The sequence below is a fragment of the Macroventuria anomochaeta genome, assembly GCF_010093625.1.
Source record: "Macroventuria anomochaeta strain CBS 525.71 unplaced genomic scaffold BU25scaffold_33, whole genome shotgun sequence".
NCBI lineage: Eukaryota > Fungi > Ascomycota > Dothideomycetes > Pleosporales > Didymellaceae > Macroventuria > Macroventuria anomochaeta.
Window position 1 is genome coordinate 272555 of NW_022985394.1, and position 19237 is coordinate 291791.

Genomic DNA, 19237 nt, shown 5'->3' on the forward strand with positions numbered 1-19237 from the left:
TGACGCCGACGCCAGCTTGGTCGAGTCGTGCGAGAAGGCTACAGACCTGACATCGTTGTTGTGGCCCTCAAGCGTCTGCAAGCACGCACTCCATCCACTGCCCATCATTGGCTTGATTGTGATTTCTTTCGGCTCTTCATGCTGGAACAACCTTCTGATCCTGCTCCCTGTCGGACTGAATAATAGCGCAGACGCATATGTCTGCAGAGGGTAGCTGTCGATTGCCCCTTTATGGTACATGACAAATCGGCGTGCGTCTTGGACAAGCTTAGTCAGCTCGTCCGCGTCCCGCATCTCCTGATTGTGTTAGCATCTACACCAAGTACATTATACAATCTTATTGTCTGTGCATGCTATACCTGGACTAGGGAGCATAGTCTCGCCATCGAAACCACGCCTTCTGCGATGCTCTTGCACAGACTAAGCCCTTCTAGCCAGTAAAGATACTTCGTTTTCAAAAACTCGTTGATTATGCCAAGAACTTGCAGGTCACCAACGCCATTTTCCTGAGACTTATATTTCGAGTCATACAGATGATCGATCCAGTAGACACACGGGTAGCGCGACGTTGCCAGTGGGTCTGGCTCGGGTGGTTGAACGTCGTCGATGGGAACCCCCGGCGCTTCCAGGCTGTACATGTCCCTGTGCAACGTCCTGGATAGAAGTACGAGCGACCTAGAAAGGATCGCCCGATGAACGGCTTCGGGCCCCTTTGGAAAAACATGATTAGACGCTTTCGTGAAGAGAAAGTCTTGTGCAGATTGATGCACAAAGTAGACTGTGGCTTCTCGCAGAGTGAGAAATGATCCACAGAGGTCAATGATCTCTCGCACTTCCACCTCGTCAGCTATGTCTTCGAGCGGCTCAGCAAGGGCCACTAGCTCCTCTAGCGTTATGGGCCGATACATGAGCGCGGTCAAAGCCAGCACCTGCTTGCAAAGTGCAGCGTCATCCGACATGCTGATCTGCTGCATCATCCGCTCGTACAGCGCGTTCAGCCCCGGCGGGAAAGAGTGCAGCTTCTTGAGGGCGTTTCGTTTCGCTGTTTTCTCAAGCTCTTGACAGACGAGTGCTACCCACAGGAAGGTGTCGTTTGCATTGGACGTCAAACGTCCTAGTACAGCGTCCCGAGTCTGCGTATCGTACTTATTCTGCTGGGCCAGCTGAGAAACCTTGTGCTGGATAAAGATGCTGACAGCCGCCGACACAGACTCTGCGTTGAGCTCAAGACTCAGCTTTACCTGGTGCCCTGCCTGCACGAGCTGGCCCTCAATGTGTGGCAAGTTGCGGCTAGACACAATCCACTTGACGCGGGAAGACGCAGACGACCCCTGTGCGACAAACTGAAGCAGCTTCGGCAAGTCAGTGACGCACTCGTCTAGCGCGTCAATGATTATGTAGGTAGTGCCCAAACTCGAGTCCTGCAGCATGTTTGCAAAGATCTCTGTTAAAGCAACCCATGCGTTTGCATCCTCGAATATGGCCTTGCCCGCCTGGTCGTACGTCTTGCGAACGTGCGTGAGGAGTGTCGGCTGCTGACTGACAAGCAAGTACAACAGTCCGCGCAGCACGGCTGTAGCGCTGTTGATGCGCGAGTCAGTGGCCTGACAGAAGAAGTACGACACAGACGCCGTCCTAGCGATGGTTTTCCGTAGCTCGTTGATGATGCCGCAGAGCAGCATCGTCTTGCCCTTGCCGGGATCACCTTTGATCCACAGCAGCTGACTCTGTGGGTCGTTGTGCCATTGTTGGAAACTGCTGTTTTCAAGCACCCAGCGGTATGAGCCCTCCAACAAGCCACCCTTTGTGTCCTCAATGCGCCTCTTGTCGTTACAGGGGTCGGTAGGGCGTAAGTCACGAAGGCACGCTTCCAGCTTCCGAACCTCGTCGTGAAGCCGCCTAAATGCTTCCCCAGCGCCTTCGCCGTAGACTGGCGTGATGTCAACGTCAAGGATGCCTGACAAAGAATACGCGGCGTCCTCTTTGAGCTTCGTGTGGCGATCCTGTTTCCACCCAAGCCGCTCGCTGACCGTGAACTGGGACAGAGGGGCTCCTTCGAGCGCTGCATATGGGATAGCTGTGACTTCGTGAATCTGGCACTTTAAAGATACCCTGTTACCCAGTTTGTGCCACTCGCATGAGAAGAACTCGACAATGCCAGGTGCGAGAAGCTCCTGGAGCGTCCAGCCGCGCGTAAACCACTTGCTTTCTCGGAACTCTGAGTCCCACAGTGGTGCGCTCGCTTCTGCCTTGGATGCAAGGGGTGAAGCAGATACGTCTGACAAGTAGACGTAGCATTTTGCTGCTTTGCGGTACCAGCAAAACATGGACCGGATGGCCAGCGAGTGCTCAGCCTTGTTAGCCTTGTTGATGCAGCAGGTGTCGATCCAGAAGTGCTGTAAGCCGTCGCGCTTTGCCTGCTCTCCACAGAGCTGAATTTTCCTGTAGCCAGGCTTGTCCTTACCAGCCTTCCTTGCTATGTCTTCGAAAGTGACCTCCTCCGCCTCCGCTCCCCAGGTATGAGACAGGATTGCATAACGCGGTATTGCGTCTTCGTCAACCACGTCGGCGGTGACACTGAGCTCTCCATCCTCCCCACAATATAACAGCCGCATCAATATGCACAGATGGGTGGTAGGTGCATGCGGTAGCGACGAGTATCAGGAGCCTTGACGCGGCAGCCTTGCGAGAGAGTGCTGCCACCAGTCTCCCTGTTGTGTTCGAGGTCAGCAAGTAGAGACGGAGGGGAAAGGCTGTACAGCACTTGACTGGCCTACTCCAAAATAGCAACGCGCAGTAGTGTCGCGATGAGAGGCCGATGTCGTTTGCCATGTTCCTGGTAGGGTACGAATGGTAGGAGATGGCCTAGAGCGGGGCAGGCGCAAGGCTGAACAGCGGCCAAACTGGCGGGTGCCTGAACCTCGAAGGGCGGAAGAGAGCCGACCCGCCCGAAGTGGGACAAGGCACGTGGCTCTGAAGCCGACAGCCTGCGCCACAGCTATCCCTAGCCGCTGAGCCGTCATAATAATAGCGTTGGATTCATTACAGAAGCATTCTGCGACATCTGAGCACGCTACTGCAAGCTACTTGCACACTTCTTGCGATCTTCGCTCTTGACCGGCGAAACTCTCGGACTGCACAATTCTCATATCGAAGCAACTTCTCAAGGTGACAGATATGATGTGCCTCGATTGTGCTTCCTGTCAGACCCTTCAACTTCGGCTAAGACGTTCAGGATCGCAGAAGGACGGGGGGGGGGGTATCAACGAAGGCTCGACTGACGGCGTTGACGAAATGATCGACAGCAGGATCAACATCGCTTCAGTCCATATCAGAGGCTGGTGCACTTGTAGAGAAATGGCTGCACAACATTAAAACACCAACCGCAGGTCTTTGTACTTGCGGACAAAAGATGGCGAAGCTCCGAACTGCGAACCTGTCCCGTTACACCGTGCGTCCCGGCACGTAAGGACGGACGTTACTCGAACAGAACAAGGGCGTCATGAGATGACGAATGCAAAGTTGCTGAGATCAAAAGTGTTTGAAAGAGTCGTGAATTCAAAACGCTACATCAATCTATATGACAATTCACAGAAATGGAAAACCTCATCTCAAGTCGCGACTATTACACATTGCCAACATGTGGCACATAGGTCGTTTCCTGTCCACCTGTCAATGACCTGTTATCTCGATCGTACGTGCGTGTGTTAGGCTCAAGAAGGCTGCCGTCCTTGGCACCCAAGAGGGCCCTAACTTCCGTCCCGTTGTACGATCCATTGACACCGTCAACGCCGTTGGCGCCGTTGGAGGCATGCAAGCCACTGCCATCAACATCCGGCCAAAACGCCTCCTCCGCATCCAGCGTAGCCTGCCACACCGCATCCGCCCTCGCCTCAACCTCCTGCCACCTCTTGTCATCGCTGGCCACAGCCTGGCTGACACCTTCGTTGATGATACGTTCGAGTGTTTCGACGAACATCATGAAGTTCTTATTCGACCAATTGGGAATGAACTCCTTCCTCATCGCGCCGCCGTCTAAATCCTTCGAGTAATCCTGACTTACTGGGTTCGGGGAGCGAGAACGTGATGCAGCGGCAGTAGACCCGGGCATGGATGATGCAGACCGACGACGATCCTGCTTCCGCGCCCAGCTCCAGGCTTCGTAGTACACCTTTTCGGTGGAGAAAAGGCACACCGCGCCTTCGAGCCAGGGGAGGAAGGCGTTAGGAGTCTGTGACGAGAGTTGTGTGAAGAGGGCTTCGAATCGCTGGACGCCTAGACTCTTTTGGCTTGACGAGGGTGTGGGTGCGACAAGATTGTAGGACTTGGTCATCTCGTCGAACCACTCAAACTCCCTCTTTACATTCTCAATCGCCGCATCTAACCAAAGGAGCAACCTGGCCTCGATCGACTCAACGTTGGCTTGTGTCGCTGCCGAGCTTGTCAGCTTGACGATGCGCACGAGGCTCTCGGCGAGCGAGATGTAGCCCTGGATGTACAGGCGATCGTTGGCAAGCCATTGTGCAATGAGCGCCTTGGGGAGTTGCCCGGTTGCTGCGCGTGCGAGGAAGGGTGCGGTGGTTGTGCGTTTGAATTGTGGGATCGATACGGAGAGGAGGTGTGTTGTTAGCGCCCAGGGGACATCGGTGGTGTCAAGGTTTGCTTTGGAGATGAAGGCGCCGGGGTGGTGTTGTACCATGTTGTTGTTTGTTGCTTGTTGTTGCTAAGTGGTTATTGGTATTGGTAATGGTTTGGTTGTTGGTGTAGGTCGGATTTGTAAAAGTTGTTAAGCTTAGTCTTGAATTATGATGTCTTTAATCCGGAATCCAACACCTTATATGCCTTCCTCACCCTGCCAAGCCCTACAAACCTTTAGTTACGCACCATCGCATCAACTCAAGAAACAAGAAGCCTTCAATCTCGAAGGCTGATCAGTATACATGACGTATCTCTTGGCTTGAACCATTCGCACACGACCAGGCGAGTAGCGCCGAGTGTTCTAGAGTGTGCTTTCGGTTCTAGAACCGAAATAGCGACTTGTTAAAGCGTGTTTGGAGGGGCGGGATGCTTGGCGATGTGAGGCTCGGAGTGGTACGGAGTGGTTTGGCGGCGTGACGATGACGCCATCGGACCCTGGATTCTGTGACGGTTCCGCGGAGTACGTAGTGGGAGTTTCACACGGAATTGGGGATGAAGTTAGTAAAGTCGATTTGTTGTGACAGAAAGTGAGAGCGTAGGGCGTAGGGCACCTGGTGGCTACAAGTACAAGTACGGTATACATCTCGTCGTTACGTCGTAGCGTGGAGGCCTTCGGTGGCTCCCGCAGCTGCGTCTGAACATCGACAGGTCTTCACAACAGCAACAACACTTCAACGAAGGGCAGCTCGGCGAACGCCCCTAGGGCAGCTTGCTGCTGCACAACACATGCCCGCTTCGGCAGCGGAGCGACTGGTCTAGTCAATATCGTTATGATCAAGCGAGGAAAAGTCTTTGTGTCCGTAGGGGCCTTTTTGGAGCTTGAGGGGAGGGAGAAGAGGGAGGACAGAAGGCTTCAGTGACAGCTGCTGCTGATGTCAGATGAATCTTGAGGGATCCTGGAGGTATCCACGCACGTTCGCGAGTTGCGTCGTCACTTTGCACGGTTAGCGGGAGGGAGACAGGGCTCTCGGCGGCAGCAATTGGGGTGGCATCTGCCACTTTGGAGGCAGGCAGAGGAGATTCTGTGAGTATTAGCATCGTCTCAGTGCATCATGATGGCTACAAGTACCTGTGATCGGCGAAAGCTTGCCGGTTTTAGAGGCCAGGTGAGCTTTTTTGTTGGCGGCGTGATGTATTGTGAAGGAGTGTCGATCTTTGGCGGCGGAGCAGGAGAAGTTTTTCGGCGGCGGTGTCGGCTTGGGAGGAGAAGGAGGGAGAGGGCGGAAGAATCGGTTGAAGAGATACCAGACGAAAGCGGAGATCAAGCACATAGTCTTGTAGAACATCCAGGCGAAGAGGACGACAACGGTGCGCTGCTTGGTCCATATATGCTCATAAGCTTCGGAGAAAGCATTGTTAGCGATAGCGACTTCACACTTGGCTGACGGGTGATGTTTAGCTGCCAGGGCCTTGATGTCCAGTCCAGGTATCTCTGGTGGAGCGGTGCAGGCTGAGACGAAAGTGGGAGCGATGAAGGCAGGATTGATGAAATTGATGATGTTGGCTGTTGTCAATATAGTTAATTGTAAGTGGGCTCACCTCCCACCTATCCCACTTGTCACCTTTGGCGAGTTATTCAGCGATGTGACGGTCATGAGCGTCCTTAGTGACGGCTGCTATACCAGATTAGCAATGCTAGAGCCTAGGGGTGTGGCTGGATGCAGTCAGTAATGTAAGCTTGAGAGTGAGTAGAAGTAGGGAAAATGCAATAGTGTTGCGGTATCGGTTGGTCCATACAAGGTCTGACTGTACCCCTGACAGACTACCCTAGTCTAGTGTGTGACAGGTCACTGGCCTGAGGTCAGGTATATAGTCGTCATCTCTCAGCTAGATAGCAATTCAGCGCAGTATTCCATCGACCTGATAGTCTTACGTTATCGTTTACCGTAGATATCAGTATTCTACAGCCGCCACGCCGCAACAAATACTAAGTTAAGTAGAAAGAGGACAGGAAGCTAGCGCGAGAAGATGTTAGGTGAGGGACAAGCTCTCCTTGCGCGACTACTCATTGCGACGAGTCGCCCAAATGAGATGCCATGGCGGTAGCCAGCTTACTTACAGAGAGGTGTAGTTATTGGTGAAGTAGCTGCAGAGAAGATGGCGCTTTAAGCGTGGACTTGTGAAAGACAGAAAGTAGTTTCTTAGAAGTTTCGGAAACGGGGAGGAGATGGGAGAGCGCGAAAGAAGTTTCGGGCGCGGAGGAGGTGGCTTTTGAACACAAGGCTGCTAGCTGTGCACAAGGTGAAGCGAAGGTGAAGGCGCTAGGTAGATCGACAACTGCTTGCCACGGCCCAGTCTGTAGGTCTTCAGGAGCGTCTACTGCCTGCATTCTCTTGCTGTTGGTGGCGCACTAGCCTGCTTTGCGCGCGCATAACTCAGCGAAGACTTATCTCGTCAAAAGAAACGTCCTCGGTGTGGATTTTGGGGTATATCATGGCCTACCAAGTCTACACTCACGTTTTCATCTTCTTCTTGTCCTTCCCACCATCCCACTCTCGTTTCCCTTTGGCCTCAGCCTTGTGTCTCTTGGCTTCCTCCAATGGGTCAATGACCAGTAGGTCCTCCTCGTTCTTCCTCTTCCACTCCAGATCCTTCCCTAATCTGTCCTTTGCGAAGCTAAGGGAATGAGACATCCACCCTGCATCGTCGTCTGACTCTTCCTCTTCCTCCTTGTCCCATGCCTTACACGATTGACAGCCTGCAATGAAGTGCAGATCGCAGACTGCTTCGTCCTCCTCGTCAATCTTGCTGCTATTGGTAGCGCTATCCTTCGTCTCGACATCACCGGGCGCAGGGATATCCTTGCTCTTTGGTGCTGCTGCCGGCTCTGATGCTTCAAGCTTCGACTTGAACTTCGACAGAATATCGAGCGTAGCCTGCTCCTGCGCAGCATTGCCGCCAGCGCCACGCTTCCTCCCTCGTGTTGTCGAAGAAGGAACCATGGACTCTAGTAAAGACTTCTTCTTCGTTTGTTCCACATGCTGAGGTCCGGTGTTGCGCTTCATTGATGCTTTCAGCTCAGCAATCTGTGCATTGACGCGATCGATCTTCGACTTCTTCTCAGATGCCGGTGATAGCTCTCGTGGTGGTGGCGACCGTGCCTTTTCTCGAAGTGGTGACTTCGGTGCCGCTTTTACCGGCTTTGGGGACGACGACTCTGACGGCGACTTCCTGGAGGGTTTGCGTATAGGTATGGCTTTCGTCTCAGGAAACTTTGGCGCAGGTGTATCTTTCGTTGACGCCGGCTGCTCTTCCCCCGCACTGACGAGCTTTGTGTTGAACTTCGCTTTCTTCAACACAGGCGCTGCATCCTCCCCATCTTCTCCACCAAAGCTCAGAACATTCTTCCCAGCCTTCCTCTTTGGCTTTTTGACCTTCTTTGCCTCTGGTTCCGTCCGTTGTGCCACCCTCTCCCGCTTAACCATATCCTCGAATGGATTCAAGATGATTTCAGACCCTGTGATCTTGGTAGGATACATCGGCCGATCTTCACTACCCTCCGCGATCTCTGCCTCGGCCATCTTCATCAGGTTGTAGATTGTATCTCCTGCGATCCTGCCAAACATGGTGTTCTTATCTTGCAGCTCTGGCGTTGCCGCCAAGGTAAAGAAGAACTGACTCCCATTGTCGTCTTTCTTGCCTGTATTTGCCATGCCCAGCAGACCTCTTCTTGTGTACTTCAACCGACTATGCATCTCATCTTGGAACGATTCGCCATCGTAGCTGCTCTCTCCACCCTGACCGGTCCCAGTTGGATCTCCTCCTTGAATGATGAAGCCTTTCACCAGGCGGTGGAACACAGTGTTGTCATAATAGCCATCGAGACATAACTGTAGGAAGTTGCGCGAAGTTATGGGTGTCTGCTTTGCGAAAAGCTCGACCTCGAGGTCGCCGCGATTGGTGTGAAGGAGAACTTTCGCAGTCGGATTCGGTTCGAGATTGTATGTCGCGCTCATTTTGGCGATTCGTGTATGTATTCGAAGGTGTTTGGCGCAAATGCATCGATCGTGAACTTTCAAGTGGTGTTGATGACATACTGCCGCGTTTCACCGCTTCCAAGATGTTACCTTACCCTTCCAGACTTAGCGCATAAAATGTTAGCGTGACGACGTCACAAGCCACTGCCACCTTTACCCTGCGTGCCAGGAACTATCGAGATTATTCGCACATCAAGACACAGCTGAACATGCGGACAGCTTAGGGATAAGCAGTTTTCTACGACCTACATATCCTCTTCCTGCTTCACCTCCCTTCCGTCTGCGGACGATCTCTACCTTTGTGAACAATCAGCTAAGATGTTGCCCTATATCAATGCGCGTACGTCTTAGGTGTACTGGAAACAAGGACGCTTACTAACAACCTAGGGTAGCCTTTGAATATGTCGGCAGCTTACTTGGAACTTCGGCAGACGAGCGTAAGCTTCACTTAGGTCCTTTCCACGTTCTATACTAACTCTTAGCAGTCAAGCTTGTTTTCTCGTTCTACCTCTCATACCCTCTAGCTGGTGTTCTTAAGCGGATACCAGACAAGACGCCATGGCAGAAGAACGCTTTCATCATAGCGTAAGCTCTTTACCTTGCGCCATATGTTTCTGGGACTGATATTGTAGTGTTGCTATGTTCTACCTCGTTGGCCTGTTCGATCTCTGGTACGGTCTACGAACTATTTTCATCAGCGCTGCAGGTGCATACGCGATTGCATCGAAGATCAACTCACCGTTCATGCCTTGGATTGGATTCGTCTTTCTGATGGGGCACATGTCCCTAAACCACATCTATCGCCAATCAGTCAATGACGCATCCGCGGTCGACATCTCCGGTGCTCAGATGGTCCTCGTTATGAAGCTAACGGCGTTCTGCTGGAATGTCCAAGATGGTCGTCTCCCTGAAGCAGAGCTCTCAGAGTTCCAGAAGGACCATGCTGTCAGGACCATGCCCAGTGTTCTGGACTATGCCGGCTACGTACTGTTCTTCCCTGGTTTCATGGCAGGTCCTGCATTCGACTACTGCGACTACAGCCAGTATATCACCACTACGATGTTCACACTTCCACCAGGAATGGACCCATCGAAGGCACCGCTCACGAGGAAGAAACGGAAGATTCCTCGCAGTGGCACTCCAGCTACTATCAAAGGCATCTACGGAACGCTCTGGATCATTGCATTCCTCAAGTTCTCTGGCTGGTACTATCCCTCTTTCTTCCTCAGCAATGAGTACATGCAATATGGATTTCTGCGAAGGGTTTGGCAGCTGTACATGCTCGGTCTCACTACTCGTATGAAGTACTATGGTGTTTGGAGTCTCTCCGAAGGTGCCTGCATCTTGTCCGGCATTGGTTACAACGGCATCGACCCCAAGACCGGACGTGCGAAGTGGGATCGCCTCACCAACATTCGACCCATCGCCATCGAGACCGCTCAGAACACACGTGCGTTCTTGGGCGAATGGAACATCAACACCAACTTGTGGCTGCGCAACTACATGTACCTTCGTGTCACGCCCAAAGGACAGAAGCCAGGTTTCGGCGCTACTCTCGCAACGTTCGTAACTAGCGCCTTCTGGCACGGCTTCTACCCAGGTTACTACATGGCGTTCGTCCTGGCGGCTCTGCTTCAAGCTGTCGCAAAGAGTTAGTACCCGATTTTTCGATTGCAATCATTCAAGCTGACATTATCAGATGGTCGACGTTTGATCCGCCCTTCCTTCCTTGCCGCCGATGGCAAAACATCGCTGCCGACCAAAATCTATTACGACGTCTTTACATTCTTGCTTACACAGCTGGCATTCTCTTTCACGGTCGCTCCGTTCATCCTGCTAGGCTTTTCGGATACGTTGAAGGTCTGGGCAGGAGTGTACTTCTACACCCTGATTGGTGTCGCTGGCTGCTTTGGCCTTTTCTCTCGCTCTTTGCCATTCCGCAAGCAGTTGCAGCAACGTCAGTCTGTGCGGTCAGCACCGACATCTGCCGCTGATCTGGACGTATCAAACATTGAGCAGATCGCCAAGGAAGAGATCAAGAAAGACAACCTCACCAGGACAAACTCGATGGCCAGCACTACCAGCAGCAGGAGGGCGCCCACGCTGGGAATCGCGGACGACCCAGAAGCGGAGCTCGACGCCATCGTTGCCCAGGTCAAGCGTGAAATTTCGGATCGAAAAAGGCGAGGAAGCGCGCTCCAAGGCTTCGATGTCAAGAAAGCAATTCAGGAGAAGATCAAAGAGTTCAAGAGTACCTGAGTGGTGGCACATGCGTAACTTGTCTTTTGCAAAGCCATGAAGTAGGAGCTTTGCTTCTTTGACGACGGAGGCAGAGCACCGTCAGCGAAGCGCAACTGATGCGTCAACATCGGGCTCACCTTGAATGTGTGTTCTGACCGCAGAGGTAAGTAGATGCACTACAGGCACGAACCTGCACTGTTTTGCTCCAGCACCATATACAACCATCAATATACCAATCCATATAATGTACTGGACCATGCTCTTGTATCCGCAGCACCATCTCCCTTTCTCGGTCGTTCTCCAGCTCTTGAGGGGTTTCTCGGGCGAACTGAATGCATGAATCAGCGCGGCATTGACAGGTCTTCAAGATTCAATGGGTTCTTCTCCAGCCAGCAGCATGGCCGCGGATATTGCACCGCGAAGACCGTGGCTCAGTCCTTCGGGCCGTGAACCGATGCCGTATGCGCTCTCCTATCTTGCAAGACTTCGTGCCTCTGCATTCTGTGTTGCGGAGTGTTGTCAGCAGCAGGGTATTCATAAGCACGACTAGGTGCTCGAGTCATCAATGAACGAGCGAACAAGCCCCGCCGTTGCGAACGACATCTGAATCGCACTTGGCAAGTCTTTCGCATGAACTTGATCGCCGTCGAGGATTGAATAGCAGGAATAGACTATTCACAATTGTCCACCTATATATACCCAACGAACCTGCTTGGGCTTCAACACCGCAAATTTCAATGTTGATTGTGTGTGCTGAATCGTGGTCTACTCCGTCTGGAATATATCAGCAATTGAGGAGCAGGTGAGTAGAGGCGCGCGCAGTCTCAGGCTTTCGTGCATACACGATCTCACCCTTCGGATCTGTCCATGACTCAAGCGTTCGGTCGAATCAATCCGCCACATGGCAACCAGCTGTTCGGCGACGTCGCTCGGGCCGCTGTGCTTAATGTTTGATTCTCCGAGTGAGCACATAGTGAACTGTCTTGTTAGGCTGACTGCATCCTATCGAGGTATTGCCTTGCACTTTCCATCCGCATAATCTGCGCAACCTTCTCGAATCCTGGAACATCAGCTTCACTGTCACGATCATGTTTGGTTCCCGGTTGAGTTTCGGAGGTTCTCGACCGACAGCAGGGCTGAGCCTGTGAGTGGAAAGTTTATTTTGACCCCGTCGTTTGTTAGTGCGCACGAAGGCTGTGTCATCTCAGCTCGAAACAACGCCAATGCAACAATTGCCGTCGGTTAGTGAGCAGGTAACTTTTGTCAACACGACGTGCCGCATGCAGAGCGTGTTGGCGTTGATGACCTCCAGTTCTCGCTCTGAGCAAGACACGGGTCGCGGCAATCTGCTAACAGGGAAGGTGTTCAGGTACAACGCATCTGGACTCAAGGATCTTCGATCAAAGTCGGTCCGAAATCGATTCGCAACACCCGCATGGCCTGTGTGGCGATCTGCAGGGATGTTCCTCCACACAGGAACTGCACCACGGCAAGCGACAACTGGCCCAAACTCGGCAGGGCCTTGCGATCTGCATCATTTCCGGGATAATGGATCCCGAGGCAGACGATTCCCGCTTGTGCAGCTTGCCTTCTCCGTTTTTGCATTGCACATTAGCTCGAGGCAGTTAGATGACCGCAATTGTGCCGCTGCACTTCATGGGATTCTGTGCCGTTGCCCCCAGAATGAATCTGCTGCAAGCCTTTCCGCGCGGCCAACCGGCTTGTCTACTTGGATTGGAAGGGGAAGTGCCGGACAGCATCTCCACCTGCCGATAACGATGAGCCTAGCAGGAATGCCAAACGCGCCACGTTGGGTGTCAAGATGTCAAGGATGGTACTGCTCGCCTTGAGCTCCTTTTGTCGCGGAGTATATTGCAACGTTGGCATGGTTGCATGTCTGAGCCTCCAGATATTAAGACCCATGTTGCGCACCGCGCGTGGTCTCATCGGGAGGATCATGTTCCTCTTTCTTCCCCACACACTGTGATCCTCCCCCCGGACGGCTTTGCTTTTTGTATTTGATCTTTGATAGATCCGTGCAACGCATGCTTGTCCATTCTACAAGCTGAGGCTGCAGGGTCGAGCAAGCCCGCTCATCGCAATCATGGGCGTTCCTGACAATGGACCGCTTATCATGGGAATCACATGGTGGTTGACATTCTTGTGTGGAGGTTTCTTGGGGTTACGAGTATATGCGAAACTGAGTCGACGGCAAGGCCTCTGGTGGGATGACCACATCCTCATTGCTTCATGGGTCAGTAGCCACCCATCTCTGCAGTGTCTAAGTACTGATGTACCCCAGATTCTTCTGCTCATCGAAGCCATAATAACACAGATGGGCCAACTACTTGGATTCGGAAAGCGAACTGTCGATATTGACCCCAACAACGTTCTCACCATCGCCCTATACACATCTATCGGCGCCTCGGTCTCTTGCTTTGCGTCGACATTCTCCAAGATCTCCTTCGGTTTAACACTACTACGACTCACTACTGGTCCCATTAAATGGTCCGTATGGTTCTGCGTTGTCACACTCTTCCTGTTCATGCTCCCGTCTGCCTTCATCACCTGGATACAGTGCACGCCCACAGCAAAAGCATGGAACTCGACAATCGAAGGGCATTGCTGGGATGCCGTCATCACTGTCAACTACGGCATCTTCAACGCGGCGTGGTGCGCAGCAGCCGACTTCTACCTCGCTCTCCTCCCATGGACGTTGATATGGGGCCTCCAAATGCGAACGCGCGAGAAGATCGGTGTCGGTATTGCCATGAGCATGGGTATCCTGTACGTGCACAATCGTCTCTACGTATTTCAAGAACTGTATATTAATGATGTTCAGAGCCGGTGTCTGCGCCATCGTGAAGGGTGTCTACATAATCCAACTCCGCCAGGCCGACTTCTCCTACAACGGCAGAGATGTCACAATCTGGACCGCCGTCGAAACAGCCGTCGCCATCATCGGTGCCTCCATCCCCGTCCTGCGCGTTTTCTTCAGAGAGAAAGTCTCTTCGTACAGCACCTCCCGTGGCCGCTCCATGGCACCCAGCACGCTCAGGCATATCCCAACCACGACAGCTACAGCAAGGTGTAGTATCGCTCTGAATGCAATGGGGCCGAACAAGGATAAGGAGGGGGTCTGGACGAGAATTGGAACGATCGATGAGAGGAGTGGGGATGCGAGGAGTGAGAGGAGTTTGAAGGGGAGGAGGAGTGATGAGGAGATTGGGGTGGCTGTTAGTGGAAACGCATGGAGTCCGGAAGGGATCTGGCAAACTACAACGGTCACGGTGGAGGATGGGGAGAGGGAGGACAACGGGGATCGGAGAGGGAAGAGTTGGCTCAACTAGGCTCGGTCTGGAGGGGCGTTTCTACTGACATTTAGCGTTCGGGCGCATATATATCCTGGGCAACGGCGTTTGGGAGGGAAAACAGTCTTCACAGCATATTGCTGCTGTAATGTAAGATGACCAGCGCAGGTCGCACAATATCAACATTCCTTACAACTACCGCCGTCAGTAGTCCCGGCTTAGTAACATCGCAATCAGACTTGTTTTCAGCACTGGACCAATCCCTCAATGACTTATCACTTGTAATTCCTTCGTTGGTTTAAATGCACGCAGAGTGGCACAATTGCTCATTGAAAGTCGGTGATCACTACTGCTGACTGTTCCTTGGTTCACAGACAGAGGATCTGTTGGCGAACCTTGTGCTTGATGCTGCCCGACTTTGTGAGCTCATTGGCAGCACTTGGATCCAAGCAACAACTCAGGAGTGGCTGCGATTCCAGCTGAACGTACCGTGATTATGATCGCTTGCACTAGGGACTGACCCAACAGCAGTGCAAACAACGTGCGCCATCAGCAAGCACTCGCACGCAACGTATGGATGTCTCGATTTCAGTCGACACTGCCCGAAATAAACAAGACTTGTCGCTTCGGAGATGAGTCGCATTGTCTTTCCTTGAACGCAAAGCTCATCGAGCTCGAAATGATACTACAATAGGTAAACAATGGTCCCAAAATGAGACTCCAAATCTTACCCAACACGCACAATGGTGCCACGCCACAAACGCCAGTCCCAATCGTCCGCCTAGTAACCTCCAATCTTTCAAACCCAGATCAGAGTTGGGCGTCAACTGTCTCGCCAACACTCTCAGACAACTAGAATTGAAACATGGGTATCTTTCCATCACCTCAAACCGGCGCGCCCCAAGCCGCTCTTAGTCGTCTCGCAAGCTGGATATCCTTTTGCTGAATGGTAACGCGCTTGGCGTGGATCGCGCACAGGTTCGCATCGTGGAAGAGGTTGACTAGAAATGCTTCTGTGGCTTCCTGAAGCGCAATCAAAGCTTGACTCTGCCACCTGTTCGGCCCATCGTCGCCAGACACGCCTTGTGCAATTTCTCTGACCTGCGGCTCACCTGTCAGCCAAAGATCCTTGTGTCAGCCGTGCCTGCCATGCTTTTCTCATCTCTTCTCCTTTGGGACTCTATTCTCCAAATCCCCTCTCGCGCGCAACCCTCTGTCATTGAGCACTCACCAATCGTTGAAACGGCAGCTTCAAAAGCAACAAATCCGTCGTCCTCTGATACTTTCTGATCTCCCTCAGCGCAACCGTACCCGGCCTATATCTTTTCGTGCGCTGCGGCGCGGGACCCGGTGCGCCCAGTCTCTTCCCACTCTCGCGCCTTGAACCAGTCGATACGCGTGAGGAGCCGCCGCGCGACGGGCGCGCTTTGTTCTTTCGGCCGGGCGACTTTGCTGCGGGGGATTTGGGCGGCATGATGGGTGTGCGATCGCGTGTGTGGGGTTATTTGGAGAGTGGAGGGTGAAGGTGTTGCGCTGGGTGGGACGCGTGGTGGAGCCGCGGCGCGTTCAGAGCGCGTCGAGAGTCGTGTCGGCAACAGTCGCAGCTACGCGCAATCGCCTTCTCAGTAGTCGCGGTATGTCGCGGCGACGATTCGACCGAAGTATCAATATAAGCGGGCGTGTAGGTGCGGGCGTCGCGCGGGCGGACGTGCCTCGTTCTTCTATTGTGCCCGAATCGAGGGGGCTGAAAATGGTGGCAGGAAGGCGCTTGGGCCATCCAAACAAATCCGGTGGAAGGTGCGATGGGGTTCATCTAATCTTATCTGATCTTACCTGGGCTTGGCGTTGTTACGTAGCCTTATGGAGCTCCAGACCACGGTTGGCGATGCGCGTTGAAGTAGTTGCGTGAGATTGCTTCCACGTTTCTTTTCACACTTCTAGATCCTGTAAACCTTCTCTACCATCTCCAGCCTTTTTGTGTTTCGTGGGAAAGCTCCTTGCATAGTCCCCAGCAACCGCCTTCAACCACACAACATGGCACAAGTGCTGCGAGGCGGGGATGGCATGATGGGTGGTTTTCCATTGGAGCAATGGTTCTACGAGATGCCGGTCTGCACACGGTGGTGGATGACAGCAGCCCTGAGTGCATCTGTTCTGGTGCAATGTCACATCATTTCGCCGTTCCAGCTATTCTACAGCGTGAGAGCTGTGTTCTTCAGGAGCCAGGTACGTACATGTCCGCCACTCTCATTATTCAGCAACCCTACAACATATAATGACATTGGTGTAGTACTGGCGCCTCATAACAACCTTCTTCTACTTCGGTCCGCTCTCACTCGACCTCCTCTACCACATCTTCTTCCTCCAACGATATTCGCGCCTCCTCGAAGAGAGCTCTGGACGCTCGCCGGCGCACTTCTCATGGCTCCTTACCTTTGCGTCGACACTGCTGCTATGTATAGCGCCTATGTTCAGTATGGCCTTCCTGGGTTCTGCGCTCAGTAGCACCCTCATCTACATCTGGAGCCGAAAGAACCCAGATACCATGCTCAGCTTCCTGGGGCTGCTAGTCTTCAAGGCGCCGTACCTGCCTTGGGTATTATTAGGGTTCAGTGTCGTTATGCACGGCACTGTGCCCAAGGACGAGATGTGTGGTATTGTCGTTGGCCACAGTACGTCCCCTTACCTCCCTCCCGTCTCGATGCCTAGGCCTAACATGCACAGTCTGGTATTACTTCAACGACATTTTCCCTCCCCTTCACAACGGCCACAGCCCCCTCGACCCTCCAGCGTGGTGGATCCGCCTGTTTGATGGTGCCCCAGCACCTACAGAGGAGACGCACGAGGATGATGCCATGGCGGACCATGAGCGAAACCCTAACGAGGCTATCCCAGATGCTGCCCCGGCACAGTAAACACCTACATACATACACGCGTGCATTTGGAGTTTGGCGACTACTTACGGTCTGAAGATACCCTATTTCCCGCGAATGAAAGATTTCACCTTTAGCACGTCTTTTAGTCTGAACCACCCGACCACTTAACATGTTCACCAACAGACAGTCAACAACCCGTGCACTATCACCATATTTCCACTCCGATCAGTCTGCTTGGCACATCCAATCACTGCACACACGTTCCTGCCACAGATTGGCCAGATCCGTCATATGCGCCAAGCTCCTGCCTAATGTGGCTAGCATCCCCGCGGACCTGCATATCATCGCTCATTTCATGTCCGTGATACCCCAGATCTTGGAAGAAAGCGAGTGGCAATGGACGGACACGGCCGGTATCGTTGATACGGCGTGCATTGACTTCCTCTAGTTGCCGAAGGGCAGTATATATTCACTTCTGCCCAGAGTTTTGAACCAGTATCGACTCACAATCGCTCTCTAGTCAACATGGTCCACCTCAAGTCTACAGTCCTGGCCGGCATGGCTGCTGCGCCCTCAGCCTATGCATGGGGCTCGCTCGGCCACACTACGGTGGCATACATTGCACAAAACCTTGTCTCGCAGGATACCAAGAAGTTTGCTCAGCGTATCTTGAATGATACCTCGGCTTCTTACCTGGCGAATGTTGCTACATGGGTGCGCAAATATTTCGAATCAAAAACGAAGAAGTATTAACAAGAAGGTCAGGCTGACAACTACCGCTACACTACCGAAGGAGCCTTCAGCGCGCCCCTCCATTACATCGACGCCCTAGACAGCCCGCCCAAGCAATGCAACGTTAACTACGAACGCGACTGCCCGGAAGAAGGATGCATTGTCAGCGCCATCGCCAACTACTCGACCCGCGCCGTCACCAAGGACGTCGGCCTCGCCGAGCAGCAAAAAGCGCTCAAGTGGGTGATCCACTTCGTCGGCGACATCCACCAGCCGCTGCACGTCGAGAACCTCGAGGTTGGCGGCAACTTCATCAATGTGACCTTCAACGGCGCCCGCACGAATCTGCACGCTGCGTGGGACACCGCTATTCCTCAGAAACTGATCGGCAACTTTTCGCTTGCTACTGCTGAGAAGTGGGCTGCCAACCTAACCAACGAGATCAAGCGCGGTACTTATAAGAAGGAGAGCAAGGCCTGGTCCAAGGGTCTCAAAGCCAAGAAGCCTGTTGATAGCGCTATGGTGTGGGCGTCCGATGCGAATAGCCTTGTTTGCAGCACCGTTGTGCCCCACGGCCCTGATGCGGTGCGCAACCAAGAGATTAGCGGTGCTTACTATGAGACTGCTATCCCGGTTGTGACGAAGCAAATTGCCAAGGCAGGTTTCCGTTTGGCAGCGTGGCTTGATGCCATCGTTGAGAATGCCGGCAAGGATGTGATCAAGGGCGACGATGGAAAGTACGGTCTGAGCAAGAGGGAGTTCAAGTTTGCGGACTGGCAGCTGGAGGCTAAAGCTAAGCGTGCCGCCTTTGGAGATGACTGTGGTTGTGGTGCGGATCACGCTCACTAAACTTGAGTTGATCGAAAAGTGTGTTTGAGCCGAGTTGAGCGTGGCGTTGGCGGTGCAAGGAGCTGGCCTGGTGGCTTACAGTGTTATGTCTGAATGAAAGGCGCTACGGTCTTCCAGAAATGAAAAGACTACATATCCTCATCCTATGCGCCTATTCTATGGTGTTCGAGAGGATTGGAGTGCTGCTGTAGACTGTGTACTGATGATGCACATGCGTGAATCGGGTTTAGCTCGCCAGGCTTGCCCTATCTTCCATATGTCATAGCCAGCCTGATTTCCAACCTCCCTCACTTTCTCATCCCTAATGACAATCTTCTGCCCTTTCTTACGCTTTTTCTTTGACCGCCGCTGACGTGTGGTGGTAGAAATGCACGAGTCACCTGAGACTGTATCGTGTCGCACTTTACTGTTGACTCGCAAGGCTGAGCTTTGAAGCTGAGACGTCGTCCATCACGGACTTCCACATCTACACACCTCTTTCGCAGCAGCCTGGCGCCTTTCAAATCCGACTGCTTTAACTTCTACCGGGCCTCGACCGAAAAGCTATAGTTAC

General features: G+C 53.0%; 8 protein-coding genes across 8 annotated transcripts in view; 4 read left to right on the top strand and 4 right to left on the bottom strand.

Moving 5' to 3' along the window:
* Positions 1–2827, bottom strand: part of BU25DRAFT_399800 (HET-domain-containing protein) — a gene marked incomplete at its 3' end in the record, with an annotated part of 4718 nt that extends 1891 nt beyond the window's left edge. The window contains exons 1-2 of the mRNA XM_033704947.1: positions 360–2827; positions 47–294 (exon numbers count right to left, since the gene is read on the bottom strand). Of these exons, the coding sequence (XP_033558236.1) occupies positions 47–294; positions 360–2615 (2504 nt within the window). The 5' untranslated portion in view covers positions 2616–2827. The remainder of the gene's footprint in view (positions 1–46; positions 295–359) is intronic.
* Positions 2828–3823: 996 nt separating this feature from the next.
* On the bottom strand, positions 3824–4699 carry BU25DRAFT_302302 (heme oxygenase-like protein; the record flags this gene model as incomplete). Its single annotated transcript, XM_033702008.1, has 2 exons — positions 3824–4058; positions 4104–4699. Coding segments are annotated over 2 exons (831 nt in total), but the record flags the coding sequence as incomplete, so codon positions are not given.
* A 2430-nt stretch (positions 4700–7129) lies between these two features.
* On the bottom strand, positions 7130–8676 carry BU25DRAFT_413927 (cyclophilin-like protein). The gene has a single exon (XM_033707159.1). It carries the CDS (start codon positions 8652–8654, stop codon positions 7152–7154), a length of 1503 nt encoding a protein of 500 aa, XP_033558238.1. The 5' UTR covers positions 8655–8676; the 3' UTR covers positions 7130–7151.
* Positions 8677–8844: 168 nt separating this feature from the next.
* BU25DRAFT_374928 (MBOAT family protein-like protein) lies at positions 8845–11239 on the top strand. The gene is made up of 5 exons (XM_033704075.1): positions 8845–9015; positions 9068–9112; positions 9161–9260; positions 9308–10326; positions 10375–11239. The coding sequence occupies exons 1-5, from the start codon at positions 8994–8996 to the stop codon at positions 10932–10934; spliced, it is 1746 nt and encodes a 581-aa protein (XP_033558239.1). The 5' UTR covers positions 8845–8993; the 3' UTR covers positions 10935–11239.
* A 1781-nt stretch (positions 11240–13020) lies between these two features.
* On the top strand, positions 13021–14266 carry BU25DRAFT_442273 (uncharacterized protein; the record flags this gene model as incomplete). Its single annotated transcript, XM_033709288.1, has 4 exons — positions 13021–13170; positions 13219–13703; positions 13759–14102; positions 14181–14266. 4 exons carry the CDS (start codon positions 13021–13023, stop codon positions 14264–14266), a joined length of 1065 nt encoding a protein of 354 aa, XP_033558240.1.
* Positions 14267–14878: 612 nt separating this feature from the next.
* BU25DRAFT_413930 (histone-fold-containing protein) lies at positions 14879–15964 on the bottom strand. Its single transcript, XM_033707160.1, has 2 exons — positions 15459–15964; positions 14879–15328 (listed from the first exon to the last, which is right to left on the bottom strand). Exons 1-2 carry the CDS (start codon positions 15699–15701, stop codon positions 15113–15115), a joined length of 459 nt encoding a protein of 152 aa, XP_033558241.1. The 5' UTR covers positions 15702–15964; the 3' UTR covers positions 14879–15112.
* A 129-nt stretch (positions 15965–16093) lies between these two features.
* Positions 16094–17506, top strand: BU25DRAFT_374940 (derlin-1.1). The gene is made up of 3 exons (XM_033704076.1): positions 16094–16453; positions 16518–16899; positions 16952–17506. Exons 1-3 carry the CDS (start codon positions 16262–16264, stop codon positions 17140–17142), a joined length of 765 nt encoding a protein of 254 aa, XP_033558242.1. The 5' UTR covers positions 16094–16261; the 3' UTR covers positions 17143–17506.
* A 140-nt stretch (positions 17507–17646) lies between these two features.
* Positions 17647–18787, top strand: BU25DRAFT_374943 (S1/P1 nuclease). The gene is made up of 2 exons (XM_033704077.1): positions 17647–17817; positions 17869–18787. Exons 1-2 carry the CDS (start codon positions 17662–17664, stop codon positions 18682–18684), a joined length of 972 nt encoding a protein of 323 aa, XP_033558243.1. The 5' UTR covers positions 17647–17661; the 3' UTR covers positions 18685–18787.
* Positions 18788–19237: the final 450 nt, after the last annotated feature.